The sequence below is a fragment of the Cydia splendana genome, chromosome 20 (genome assembly GCF_910591565.1).
Source record: "Cydia splendana chromosome 20, ilCydSple1.2, whole genome shotgun sequence".
In the NCBI taxonomy this organism is placed as follows: domain Eukaryota; kingdom Metazoa; phylum Arthropoda; class Insecta; order Lepidoptera; family Tortricidae; genus Cydia; species Cydia splendana.
The window spans coordinates 13,535,837-13,550,654 of record NC_085979.1 but is presented as its reverse complement, the minus strand read 5'-3'; the positions used below and the strand labels follow the sequence as shown (position 1 = coordinate 13,550,654).

General features: G+C 37.9%; 3 protein-coding genes and 1 long non-coding RNA gene across 6 annotated transcripts in view; 1 reads left to right on the top strand and 3 right to left on the bottom strand.

The window, feature by feature from the left end:
• Positions 1 to 14,818, bottom strand: part of LOC134800592 (uncharacterized) — a 165,365-nt gene that overhangs the window by 74,627 nt on the left and 75,920 nt on the right. The gene's annotated exons all lie outside the window — the stretch shown is intronic.
• Positions 1 to 14,818, top strand: part of LOC134800535 (inactive dipeptidyl peptidase 10) — a 460,887-nt gene that overhangs the window by 370,212 nt on the left and 75,857 nt on the right. For all 3 annotated transcript variants that reach the window (XM_063773017.1, XM_063773018.1, XM_063773015.1), the window contains one exon: positions 1,863 to 2,070. In XM_063773017.1, coding sequence (XP_063629087.1) covers positions 1,863 to 2,070 — 208 coding nt within the window. The remainder of the gene's footprint in view (positions 1 to 1,862; positions 2,071 to 14,818) is intronic.
• On the bottom strand, positions 10,472 to 11,708 carry LOC134800509 (carbonyl reductase [NADPH] 3-like). The gene has a single exon (XM_063772979.1). It carries the CDS (start codon positions 11,536 to 11,538, stop codon positions 10,672 to 10,674), a length of 867 nt encoding a protein of 288 aa, XP_063629049.1. The 5' UTR covers positions 11,539 to 11,708; the 3' UTR covers positions 10,472 to 10,671.
• LOC134800510 (carbonyl reductase [NADPH] 1-like) lies at positions 11,852 to 13,026 on the bottom strand. The gene has a single exon (XM_063772980.1). It carries the CDS (start codon positions 12,874 to 12,876, stop codon positions 12,010 to 12,012), a length of 867 nt encoding a protein of 288 aa, XP_063629050.1. The 5' UTR covers positions 12,877 to 13,026; the 3' UTR covers positions 11,852 to 12,009.

Below are 14,818 nucleotides of genomic sequence, written 5' to 3'. Positions count from 1 at the left end.
TAGGTACATAGGAAACATCCATAACTCAGGAACAAATATTTGTGATGAACACACAAATAAATGTCCTTACCAGGATTCGAACCCAGGACAGGCCTATGGAACTCTCCGCGCGAGCTCGGATTTATACCTACGATTCTGTTCCCGTTCACGGTAGAAAAGCAAGCCAGTTGGTTGCCACACGCGCTCACGTACGCACGTTACCGCGCGCCGCACTTACAATTTTTACGATAGTTACAAGCTACAATTTTTAAACTTTCGGATAGTTATAACATTTATTGGTTAACCAACCAAATACAAAACCTCCTGGATCAGTGACTGAACGACCTCACTTTAACCTACATTATTTGATCATGTTATGTTTTCATCTTCTCTCAACTGGCTTTAGGAGTAATTTGAGGGTAGATTTTGTTTACTTTTATTTAAATACCTTAAGATACAGAGTATAGCGTCCGTCTAGCATTAGTGCAATCAACCACAATTAATATTCCAAGTGCGCACAGACTCGAGCGACACATCAATTAGGTGGGCTGCCATTGCTATCACTTACCGAGCTTGCTTAAGGCTTCTACAGACCTTTAGATAATTGCTGGCTAAGTAGGAGCAACGAATTAAATTCTAATTTGAATTCTCCCCTCATCTTCTCGAAAATTAGCTGGAAGAGATCCCTTATAGGGATAATGTTCGCCTATGTACCATGATCTCCATGAATGACAACACCCTCCCCCATCCATGTGTCGAAGAATATTTTGCCTCAAACTGAAATCCTTACAGTCTATTTTATTCATCAATAATAATTTACGAATAAGGCAGATAAATCTCTTTGGCACAGATCAATGAATAGAAGTTTAATTACCTCTAACTAAATTATTACCCATTTTAACGCTAATCACCTTAAGTCGAGCCCACCGCTTTTAGTTAGGTATAAAGGGAAAAGGGGAATTCAAGGGTAGTGACTCTACCCTTGGGAATTTTAGCCCTAGTATCTAGATTCTAGGAGATTACATGAGAGCATGAAACAAGCTCAACAGAAAAACAAAACGAATATATTAATAATTAGCTTGTACACACCTCGTCTTAACTCTGACCTTGCTTGCGCCATCTTTGAATTATCGTTGAGTTTTTGCTGGCATTGCGAACTCCATAAGCATTTTTCTCCATCATATATTTTACGTACCAAGATTATATTGAAAACTGATTGGTTGCGTCCACTCGCTCACTCTAGTGCGCAGCCTCTTGTGTGAAAGCGTGACGTGCTTATATTGTATTGATATTATACTGTTCTTAAATTCCTAAATGTTGCGTCAAACCTTTGCGTGCCCAGGCTCAGACTGGCCAAAGAACTAATAAATCGTAGTCCCTCGGCACCCCGGAGTGCCCTGGACAGGAGTTATTGACTTTTTTCCTGCCTAATTGATCAATCGGTTGGAGCCACGGGGGTGATAAGCGAAAAACAACTGCGATCGGATCTGGCTACTCTGTATATTATCTCGATTTAGAAAGATGAATGTGTAAAGATTGTGTTAATCCTCGCGCAAGTTATTTATATTTAACGCTCACTTAAAATGTGGCCAATGTGTCCAGAGAATTCTACATGGCTGCACAACAAAGCTACGTCAACAATTAGAGATTTTATTTTAGGACTAGTAACTACCTCCTACGACTGTCTGCCGCCTGTTGCCTGCCTATATTTTTCTTCAACAGTTTTTCCTTTAAGCTGCGTGTTTTTGTTTTACTGAGGTGTCCCAATAAAGAGTATTCCATCTATCTGTCTTACATCTAGTTACATGAGGATGAGATAGCTCTAACATCAAATCTGAATTAAGGGGTACAAAGAATTAAAATCTTCATGTTTTTGTCCCCAGGAGCTAGCAGCGGCAACGCCGACCCAACGCAACTGGCGCGGGATCCTCATAGCGCTCCTAGTGATCGCGGCGGTGTTGGGCCTGATCGTGTTCAGTATCGCGCTGCTAACGCCGGCCGGTGACGGTGGGAGGGTGCGCGGGCGCCGGCCTGCGCTGCAAGAACTGCTGCAGGAACATTACAAGCCGTTTAACGGGACTTGGCTGTCAGGTAAGTGTCAATGAAGACACAATATTCAATGTAGGTATTTGTTTAGAAATTTCGTTACCTCAGCACTCACTCCTTTCTTTCTCATATCCTCTTTCACACAATCAATCCATCGTTTTTTTTGGGTCTACCATCATCCGCTCTCCGTCCATCAACATTCATCCCTAACATTATTTTGCCTATAATGGCATTCATTCCTCTTTATTACATGCCATGCCTCCTTATTAAGATATTGCTAGGTACAGGTACTTTTAATTCCATTTTCATAAAATGAAATTTATTGTTGGTCAAGATTTTTGGCTAATAGGAGTATCACTGTAATCAAATGTAATGGGGACGAATCAACTTAATGACGTGTAACTAGGTAGATAATTAAGACATGCTGATTAAGTACTGAATGTATACAACAAATAGTACAAATCAACCAAAGTGGCCTTGTTATAAATAGTAAAGACAACTATTAAGTATTATCCTTTTGGCATGAATATTATAATTACAGCTACCTTTTATTCCAAACCAGATTATTTACAGATAAGCCTACTCTAGTCGGCACTTAATATAATGCTATTTCAGCGTCTTTAGCCGTTAATCCTAGACGGTGAAAGGTCGCCAGTCAATGACCTGTGCAAAAGCCGGTCCTTTGACTTTCAGGCTTTTAGTGGGATAAAAGTATAATCACGAGCATCTTTATCACGTAACTAATACAGTTACCTTTCATATGTGTGTGGTGGTTAAAAATCGTGGGTTCAAACCTCGGTTGTGCTGTATAGATATGAAAATTTCGTTGGCGGCGGCGGCGGCATGGCGGTGCCATGTTGAAATTTGCCATGGATTCAGGAGATCTACGTTTCATGGGGCCACTGGTATATAAATGCAATTAGATATACATGGTGGCCAAAAAATAAGTGAATTTCCGTTGCCAGGGACGTTTTGGGATTATACTGAGCAACTTTTACTATGGGACCAACCCCGAAGTCGCGTAAAAAAATTTATCCTCCCATAGAAAATAGACCAGCCAAAATGTATGAAACAGGCAATTTTTTTTTTTTTCGCGATTTCGGGGTTGGTCCCATAGTAAAAGTTGCTCAGTATAATCCCAAAACCTCCCTGGCAACGGGAATGCACTTATTTTTTGGCCACCATGTAAATATTGTAAAGTTAAGTTTATACTTGTAAAGCTTATAGGTACGCGGTGAGCCAAGAAAAACATTGTAAATCCGGATCGCTTTCCAAGCAGCCTGCGTCTGAATAATATCGATTACAAACAAGCTCTAAAGCGTGGGAGGTAGACTGCGCGATGTTTACGACAAACACTCTACAAAAAAGAATATACATATATTAGTACTGAGTAATGGCAAAAATAATTTGAAATAGAGGCGGCTTGTCAAAGTAAATTATGTAGCCACAGTAAATTTAGGTACCTACCTACTGCCATCTTTCGACAGAAGATTAAAACTGTTAGAACGCCATTTGACTTTGATCCGTATGTGCTCTAAGTGTATATTATGTCTCTGAGCCCAATTCAGATTAACAACTTGTTATGGTTTTAACAGGTTTTGATACGACCATGACCATCGTCTTAGTGAATGGCGTGCATCTCACTCACGCATTTCACCAGCAAACACATCAAAACCGTTAATGTTAAATTGAATTGGGCCCTGTCTCTTTACCTCATAGCCAATCATTGGTATTATGACAATCAATAGTAGTGCTTCACGATTCAATAAAAAAATATATCTTTCTATTTGATTAACTGCCACGCGTCGTAAAAATATTTGTATATTTCGTTGACTATGGATATTCAATATCAATGGCGCCTAAACAAACACACTTCCCTACATCCCCCCTTCTTCACCGTCATGACCCCCTTCTTGATGAATTCTTTAAGCAAACTTTTTATAAAGATACCCCCGGGTACATAATTATACACGGTGAAATTCCGGTGAGGTTTCCTTTTCTAAGGTTTTATGTGTTAGAATTAAATAGAGATCCCATTTTAAATTATGAAACACAATGGAGATAGATAAAAATGCGCTAAAGATTCTTTTGTAAACAATATCTGGTGACAATTGAAGATACAGATCGAAATGCATTGTATTGTTACGTTTGGGACGATGAGTAAGTGTAATTTTCAGATGTTTACTGTTTAATACATTCATATACAAATTTAGATGAACACAAAAATAAAGTTTTGTTACTAATTTTGAAATAAACCTTACCAAATGTTTTGCGTCTAAATTTGTCCGACATATTTTCCAAGAGTGCCCATCTACTCGGTATACTGGAGGCCCCCCGGAAGACCTGATAAAACTGAACGACGAAGCTATCAAGTGGATTCATTCTCTGGAGTTAGATTTATGATTTCTCTATATCTGTAAATATAATATGATGCCATACGATTAAATAAAATTTGTCCATGAGTACTTGAGTAGGTATATCTACTCATACAGTTCACATCAGAAGGTGTTACGCTTAGGAAATGAGTAAAAAAGATTTGCACGATATTTTTAAGGTTATAAACTTATAAAGCGTGTGGACATAAGACATATGTCTCGTGATTTTTTTCTATCGAGCCAACCTTAACCTTTTAAGGTTTGCTTGAGTAAATTAGTCCAGTATCAGAGTGGTTTTTGAAGTGAAAACTTCTTTAGCGGCGCTGTGCACTTTTTGTGATGAGGAAAAAATGTAAAACTCGCGACAGGTCACGTGACCGTAGGATTCGTAAGACGTAAGACGAACACGTGACCTGATCGAAAAACTGTTACAATGTCATTGAGTTTTCACTTCTGCCGGCACTCCCGGAGTGCAACCCGTTGTTTTTTTTTTTTCATGACATTTGATGAAAACGTGTACAAATTTAATAGAAAAGCGGCAATTTTGCGTTTACCTCCTCTTAATACTTAAGTGAAATCTCTGCTTCATCATTTAATCTAAGTAGGTATACTTTACCTTCTACATTGTGCGCCTGGCCCTCACCGAGCTCAGTCAGGAATGTAATATAATAATACAGTGTTTGCGGCTAAAGCGCTTTGTTAAATTATTGGAATAAGCCGATAGGAAGGAATCTCAGAAATATTCTAGACCTTACACCAGTATATCTTTCATCTCGAGGTCCGTAACAATTATGCGTGTTGGGAGATCACATTACGCTGGTTAAACTAGTCTGTGACGGGAATAAGCCAGGGAGTTTTGAGGAGAATATTATCAGGGTTGGTAGGGAATGCGCAGGTTTGGATAGGTAGTGGAAATTCTCGCATTTGTAAGCTAAACAAAACCAAAATATTACTTTGCTAATCCGCGAAAAGATAACGTGCTAGTCAATCAGTGCTAACCCGTTATACTTACTTGCGTATTTTTACATGCAATTAATATTCCCACCCTCCCACCGCAAAAATAAATACGCAAATAAATATAACAAACCACCACCAAAAGAATAAACCTCGACACGTGTTTCGCCTCTCTACGAGGCATCCTCAGGAGTTGTTGACGGTCTGACGCCCGGCAACGGAATAACCTGTCTAGAATGGTCGGCCATATTTATACCTTGACCACTCCCCCTACCGTGCAAGTGTGAGTGAGATGGAAAAATTCGTAATAACGGCGATGACGCAACATTCAATTGTTCGTTAAGAATCATGCCCCTATTGTTGTACCTAATTATTTCCAGTTGTTCCAGAACACCCAAACGCAATCCCTTTTCGCAAACATGTAAAATATCGAAAGAATGATTCTCAGATAAAGTGTGACCTGTATCTAATAAGTGCTTTGCAAAATTGGACTTCTCTGGATGGTTATGTCTATATGACGCAACATGCTCTTTATACCTAGTAGTGAAACTACGGCCCGTTTGCCCCACATACACTTTATTGCAATCGTCACAGGTAAGCTTATAAACTCCAGACTTTTTCCCATTCTCGATCTTATCTTTGCCATTGCAAAGCTTCGAGTGCAAAGTATTATTTGTCTTAAAGGCCACAGGAATGTCGTTGGACTTCAAAATTTACTATACTTAAATAATATACTTAATTTTAATATACTTTGCACTCGAAGCTTTGCAATGGCAAAGATAAGATCGAGAATGGGAAAAAGTCTGGAGTTTATAAGCTTACCTGTGACGATTGCAATAAAGTGTATGTGGGGCAAACGGGCCGTAGTTTCACTACTAGGTATAAAGAGCATGTTGCGTCATATAGACATAACCATCCAGAGAAGTCCAATTTTGCAAAGCACTTATTAGATACAGGTCACACTTTATCTGAGAATCATTCTTTCGATATTTTACATGTTTGCGAAAAGGGATTGCGTTTGGGTGTTCTGGAACAACTGGAAATAATTAGGTACAACAATAGGGGCATGATTCTTAACGAACAATTGAATGTTGCGTCATCGCCGTTATTACGAATTTTTCCATCTCACTCACACTTGCACGGTAGGGGGAGTGGTCAAGGTATAAATATGGCCGACCATTCTAGACAGGTTATTCCGTTGCCGGGCGTCAGACCGTCAACAACTCCTGAGGATGCCTCGTAGAGAGGCGAAACACGTGTCGAGGTTTATTCTTTTGGTGGTGGTTTGTTATATTTATTTGCGTATTTATTTTTGCGGTGGGAGGGTGGGAATATTAATTGCATGTAAAAATACGCAAGTAAGTATAACGGGTTAGCACTGATTGACTAGCACGTTATCTTTTCGCGGATTAGCAAAGTAATATTTTGGTTTTAATTAGTATGGATTTCCGCAAAGTAACGCCTGATTCTATTCACTAGCTAAACAAAAGTAAATTTTATTTACGAGTAATCTAACCGACTCCTTCTACTGTGTGTTACTGACCATGGGGCTTTAAATCCAGGGCTCGATTCTACTCGCTAAACTGAGGTACTTTTACTATAGCACCAACCCCGAAATCCCGAAAAAAAATTTTACTTTTTCATACATTTTGGCTGATCAGATGTCGACGTTTTCTATGGAAAAGCCAAAAAAATTTCCCCGATTTTAGGGTTGGTCCCATAGTAAAAGTAGCTCAGTTTAGCGAGTAAAATCAAACCCTGGATTTAAAGCCCCATGGTCAGACACACCATGTATACAAGTGGCTCTATGAGCTGTATAAATTTGTAAAATTATCAAAAACTGAATCGACAATAAATTCTATATACTCATTGAAACTACTTACAAAGTTTCACATCAATGTTTTGAACTAGTTTGTAGTTATAAAGGTATTTGAATTTTGAGCCTAGATAACTATCGACAGGTGAACGAACAGAACCCTCTATTTTCAATTTTCCGGTCGGTCGAACCTGTGACCCCCCACGATTATAATCTAATCTTTTTGGTGTTTTTTCAATCGAAGGGAAAGCGAAAAACGCTCGGGGCTTTCGGTTTGAGGTTTAAAAGATACCGAACGATAAACGATGTAGGTATTTTTATTTTAGTAAAATTGTCCCAATTTGTCCCAACGAACGGTTATTAATCCATCTTGAAACAAAGGGTACGGAAAGAAAAGTGATGCACGCGAAAGGGCACCGTCGTCCGAAATAGGGGATATTACTGCAATGTTCTGCCGCCAGAGTGCATCACTACCGACTCTAGTAAATTCATAGACTAACTTATACATACTGTGCCTTATGCTGTTTTATGACAAGTTTTCACAGACAAATGACATTGATGCATCAAGGCGGTTTGTTAACAAGGGCCTACCGGTAAACGCGAAAATCAAAATTTAGTTACTCTTTATTGCTCGAATATGCAAGAGTGATAGAGAGGCAGAAACCGAACTTTCGATTGTCGTGTTTCAGGTAGGCCATGTGATTGACGTAGTGATGCATATGTGTCATTGATGTTTGTTTACTGTATGTGCTCTAGTCATGCCACCTACGCAGAGCTTTGCCTAATATTCCCTATTATATGGTCGTATTTTTAATTGTTCAGAGATTCGTTACGGTTACGGTTCGTAAACATGGCATACCTAACTTGTAATAACTTTTCGCATAATTATCTTTTGCGAATGATTGTTTAATATACTTATTCAATACATGCTAAATGATAATTCACCCAAATGAAATTATGCGCAATTTGGTAAACGTTGGTGCTATGACGGTTCTATAATTGAGAAATCAAATACGGCCAATTTTTTTAGCACAGTCGAAGTCAAAAATATGTTTACACTTTTGCAACTTACCTACTCCTTTGTATTAAGGTAAAAAGTGTAAAGATATCTTTGAGCTCGACTGTACATATGATATCTTCTCAAGATATCAGGCATGACATCACGTTTGTATCGAAATATACCGCCAATCAACTCTGGATATATAAACAAAAAAAAATACTTGAACCCCTATGGACTATATAGGTCCCTTATCATTTCTGTTTCAGCCTCGATGCGGGCTCCTATAGCAAAAGAGCTTGGTACTATTTGAGTCCGATTTCAGGATACGGGTCCACAGTTGGCCACGTTTCCACTCTAAAACTAACTTGGCTCAAAGTTTCTCTAGTAATTGTAACGGCTAACAGGCCTATTGGAACGTACACCTCGGGGGGCTACTGAAAAAACCGTAATTCGCAAATTGCGGGGATCTTTCTCTTTTACTCCATTGAAGGCGTAATTAGAGTGACAGAGAAAGATGCCCGCAATTTGCGAACTTCTTTTTTCGCGGTTATAGCCTTCGTCAAACCAATATTTGAATCATATTAGAATCATATCAGTTAGTTGACTGAGGTGGTTGGTAAGAAGCAATTATACTCAACTATGGACGGGCTGAAAACTCTGTGACTTGTATTATATAAGTATCTTAAGTAAAGAAAAACCAAAAGAAAATCTAAACTAGATCCCAAAACTGAGCTTCTACTAATTACGAGACATACATCTTATCTACCAAACACAAGGTCGACAAGATTGCGTTGTTTGATCACAATATTTCATCTCAATCATCAGACATTGCATTGTCATCAAACTCAACATATCGCTAGTGGTTATATATAATTAAACATAGGTACCGTAAAATGGGGTGAGTTGGGTGAAATTTGACTTTCAAAGCTCGATATAATTTTATTTTTACATGTGAAAACTGAATGGTGTATATAATAAGTGGTTCGGACGTTTGTATTTTATTTTGGGTACTTAGTTCCATATCATAACTTTGACGATAAAGAGGAAAACCCACCTCACCCCGTAGTCCCTCGTATTCGGGGTGAGAGGGTTTTTCATACAAAGGTGATTTTGGAAGATTGTTGGATCGATTTTTTTTATTATGAATATTACTATAGCTCCATTTTAAATTGGAATACATTATATTTGTAGCAGTAGCCTTAAAAACCCACCTCACCCCCCTCTCAATCCTTCTCTCCCCATTCATAACCCATAGCTCCCCGCGAAACCTACTCACCCCGTTTTACGGTATACATTTATTCATATTTATAATAAGCATGCGGAAATAACGGCTTATTTGTACTCTCTTCTCTTTGTGAGTCAATTATAAAGTATTATGTTGGGTTCTATAGAAATTCAGGTCACGTAACTCATATAAGCCAAAACGCCCTGAACGTACAGTCAACGGTAAAAATATGGGTGTACAAATCATCTCAAAAATATGTCCCATAACTCTTATGTCAGTGAATTAAGAACTATGGGACATATTTTTGAGCAAGTTGTCTACACCCATATTTTTACCGTTGACTGTACTATATATTATGTACAGAGCAGAGGGCCCCAGTACTTTTTTATAGGCCCCTTTTTTTCAAAATCGACAAAGTTTTTCAATAGTTTCAAATATTTTATAAGTGCAATTTGCGTCAGACGTTAAAAAGTTGAAAATGAATCAACTTATTAAAATTCCCAAGCAAATAGCAGTTTAAGATTTCGGAATTCGTTTCAAAATAATTAAATTAGCCACGGATGTAAGAAGCAAAAGTTCCCTGGCACCGGCGGGGTTGCAATGTCATCAAAAACAATTCTCGATTAGCACGAAAGTAGGTCAAATGTTCAAATTTCCCTAACAAATTGGCAGGCAAAGTTAAATGGGGGGTTTGATAAGAAATCGTGGCTACCTGCTGTCAAAATACGTAATTTTATCTGAAAGTTTAACAACTTATTTCTTACGGCCCGACTCGAACTTTAAGATACGTCAATTAATAGATCTAGAAACGATATGGATTAGATATGTCGGTGTCAAATGTGACGTTTCTTCAAACAAAAACGTTACTTTTGACACTGACTCATAAATCCATTTCTAGATCTATTAATTGACGTATCTTAAATATCTTATCGGGCTTATTCTGGCGCTTGTTTCAACTTGGAATGCACCGGATAGGAAAATGCAAAAGGAAATATAACTAATAATAAGTAATTGAAGATAATAATAATTTACTTTTTTTTAATAATTATTATGATATTTAATTACACTAACGTGTCTACTGCGATATAATTTCATTGTTTTTACATTAAATTCCGACGGTTCCCCGTTTAGATTTCCCGTTTGTGTTATTAAATATGTGTACAAAACGCGAGAGTTTAAAGTGTTATAATAAATATGATATCTACTTAGCAAAGGGATGTACATTTGTATAATTTACCTGCTTATTATATTAAATATAACACTTTATCACACAATATTACAAATATTTCTTAAGCACTTCATAATCACAATATAATGGCAGGTTTGGATTACGCCAATCCTTTGGCTCCTTATCGTACCAGAAGTATTGCCCCTTCGCCGACTGGTCAACATCCAGAGCTAAATACACCGGGGCTTTGCTCGATTCTTCCAGTGTGAACACTCCACTGCCAGTCGTCATCGACGTCTGAACGAATCCAGGGTGCAGGGAGTTGATGGAAATATTTCTGTCAATCTCTCTCTGTTGCACCACAGTCAACGCGCATAGCGCTATCTTGGAAATCTTGTAAGCTAGTAACTGCGTTTGCAAGAAATCCTCGGGTTTCCACGTTTCAGTCTTCACGGAATTCAAGAACCATTCAATAAATGCATCGATGTCTGATTTTTGAACGTCCTTTTTCGTCAGTCTGGCGATCCAGTCCTTATTTTTGAGATTAGAAATGTGCCCGCAGTCGCTGGCGATGTTTATAACTCTCGCATTCTGGTTAAGGATCGGGAAGAAATGCTCTTGGACCGTTAGAATAGCGTGGTAATTTGTATTAATCACTCGTACTGCGTCATCGTATGCGGTGGTTTCCCAGCTTTCTGTTATGACGCCAGCATTATTGATTAAGATGTCCAATCCTCCGTGTTTCATTTTAATGTATTCCGCACATCTTCTGACGCTGTTTGTATTTGTGACTTCTAACGGATGAAATTGAGGGTTCAGGCCTTTGGCTTTAAGCTTATCTGCGGCGTCTCTACCTCGGTGCTCGTTCCTTGCTGTGACGTAGACATTTTTGACTCCTCTTTTTAATAATTCCTCCACTATGGCGAATCCAATGCCCTGATTTGAGCCAGTTACCAATGCTAATTTATTGATCATGACTTTTTATTATAAATTGTTAATCCTTTCTACTCCGCGATCCACAGAATTTATTTATATAAAAACGTATGTTAATATCGACGTGTGATTAGCTATGGGTACTTCACATGAATGTCATTAACAAGGTGACTCGATCGTAAGAGTGAATGATAACTTATCAACACTCGACCTAAAGTTCACTCGTAATTGTATGTTATCTAGATAACCTATGTTATCTATTTCCTGCTCTTCTACTGAACAAGGTATAAAATTATCGCAATTACTAATGTGTTTGTTGATTAAGTTCCGTTTAGGTTGAAAATGATTTAAAAAATTTAATACGATGAAAATTATATTTGCCTCTCAAAAGCGGTGACAATATTTTCCAACCATAATGACAAAGTATAATCTACGATTAAGTTAAGGTTACATTTTAATTTAGATTTGTTACATATTTCATGATATAATAAGATTTTTTTTTTTTTGCTTAATTTACAAATACTGCTTTGTCACATTAAAATCACAGTAAAGCGGCAGGTCGGGGTTCCGCCAATCTTTCGCTTCTTTATCATACCAGAAGTACTGTCCCTTCACCGACTGATCCACGTCCAAAGCTAAATATGCCGGGGCTTTGCTAGCCTGTTCCATTGTAAACGGGCCAGTCCCGTTAGTCATCGATGTCTGTACGAATCCAGGATGTAGAGAGTTCACAGAAATGTTTCTATCAATCTCATTCTGTTGCACGACGGTCAACGCGCACAGCGCCACTTTGGAAATCCGGTAAGCAAGCAGTTCAGTTTGAAAGAAGTCCTCGTTTTTCAAAGTTCCATTCTTGACTGAGTCTAAAAACCAGTTAACGAACGCATCAACGTCATCTTTCTTTAAATCCTTCTTCGTTAATCTGGCTATCCAATCTTTATTTTTGAGATTAGAAATGTGCCCACAGTCGCTTGAAATGTTGATTACTCTTGCATTTTGATTCAGGATTGGAAAGAAATGCTCCTGGATTGTCAGGATAGCGTAGTAATTAGTGGTGATAACTCGAACTGCGTCCTCGTATGTAGTTTTCTCCCAATCTTCAACGATGACGCCAGCGTTATTGATAAGTATATCCAAGCCACCATGTTTTGATTTCAAGTAAGCCGCGCATTTTTTAACACTTTCTGCATCAGTGACTTCTAGCTGGTGAAAGAGAGGATTCAGACCTTTTGCTTTAAGCTTGTTGACGGCATCCTGGCCCCGTTGCTCGTTCCTAGATGTCACGTAGACATACTTTACTTCTCGCTTTAGTAATTCTTCGACGATAGCGAATCCAATGCCTTGGTTGGACCCCGTCACTAATGCCACTTTGTCAATCATGGTGTTTTTAAATATTTATAACAAAATATATTTTCTCTTCGGCCAGCAATAGCGTTCTGTGGTATGATTACCGCAGTACGAACATTTATATTGTTAGATTAACTGATGTTATCTGCTATACGCTTTAGATACGACTGGCAATCCGTCAATGTCAATATAATCTCGTTACATTCTTAAATGAGTCAGCTATTTATACGATTGCACGAATGCACTAGGAAGTCGGCGATTGCAGAAGATGATGGTATTGTTTTAACCAGTAGTGAAGTAATCATTAATTAAATTACGTACTCGACATTGCTGAGGCATTCTATAAACTCAAGCATGAACTCAAGCATAAATAATACGGTGATTATTTATCTTTTATCTTTTTTTGACTGCTAAATAATAGCATAATATTATGTTATCTAAGGAAATCAGTTAAGTCTATAATAATTTACTTACTTAATTACCTCTGGTATATACCTGGTTGAGATTATTTTTTTAATTTTAATATTTTACGTATTTCATGTGTTCATGGTACAATAACATAAATCTAGTTCTATTTATAAGCACACGCGCCTGACACACGTTTGTTGAATGTAAGCTCGTCCGTAGCGTCGTCTAATTTGAATCAAATTGCAATGCAAAATGCATTCCGTTGCAATTTGTGCAATCAGACGCCATATAAAATGCCGATACACAACTGGAGCGTAAATATGATGTGAAGTAATAAAAAACCGAACAAGTGCGAGTCGGACTCGCGCACGAAGGGTTCCGTACCATTACGTAAACGGCACAGTGTAGAAAGTAACAGTGGTCCGACGGCCTTTGACGTGTACCGAGCTCCTAAAAATGGCGATGAAAGCGATGTATGCAGCTCGGGCGACTGAATATTGCATAACATGTGAAATCCACGTAGAATACTGTATCTACATATTTCTCCATAGTTTACACAACTAAGCTGCTACATAATAATATAAAAACCCAAATAATACTTATAGAGATACCATATCTGTATTTATCAATTGAGTATTACTTTAATCAGTATCAGCTCTGGGGAATGACATGCTTAAAATTATCTATTTAAACAAGGCTTATTCCATATCACAAGATGACTGGACACAATACATAAAACTGCATCATAATAACCTACATGATATTGACGTGAATATTAAAGATGATATATGATTTAGTTATTAAAAGAACTAGAAACCAAGTTCATCGTGTTAGGTTAGGTACCTACTACTAGCCGATCGAGAGCGAAGTTCCCGTTTTAGCTGGGACCAAAATGCTTTCGTATGTATCTCCGTCTGTCCGAATCTCTCCTCTACTACAGGTCGTATTTCTCAATTATTTTTTATTTTATTTTGTAAGCAGGTTTCATAATTTTATAGATCATTGTTGATTCAATTTTTAGGGCAGGACTCAGGAGGATTCGAGAACTCTATAGCACACGGAGCCACTAATATTCTAAACTCTTAATATAATCAAGTTTTACTTACCTTACCAAATAGAGGCCTTAAGGTTTCAAGTCTCGAGCGCTATCAATAAGTCAGGCTAATGCAACTAACTCCAGGATTAGTTATTACCCGTCACGCGCGTCGGAACGGGGTTACAGTGAGCTGGGATTACGTAATTATTATTAAATGCGATATTTGTTTCTATTGTGGAACGGAGCATGGCGGTTACCTTCTACGTAGGTTTAGATTTAACCTGTCATATGTGTGTAGTGGTAAAACTGTAAGTTCAAACCTTGGTTGTGCAGTATAGAGCAGAAAAATTGCTCTCGAAAAAAATGCAAAACGATGATTAAATATTCGGTCAATTTATATGTATGATGCCTATTTAGTTTCATCATTTTCCAAGACCTGTAAGTAAATAAGGCGCTTTATGTACCTATACAATAAACCGATGGAAAACGAGTTATATGGAACTTCACTGCATATTTCATGAGTTCATAATA

Bases quoted from the DNA above. Each gene is read 5' to 3' on its own strand.
- LOC134800509 (XM_063772979.1), bottom strand. From the start codon at position 11,538: ATGATCAATAAATTAGCATTGGTAACTGGCTCAAATCAGGGCATTGGA.
- LOC134800510 (XM_063772980.1), bottom strand. From the start codon at position 12,876: ATGATTGACAAAGTGGCATTAGTGACGGGGTCCAACCAAGGCATTGGA.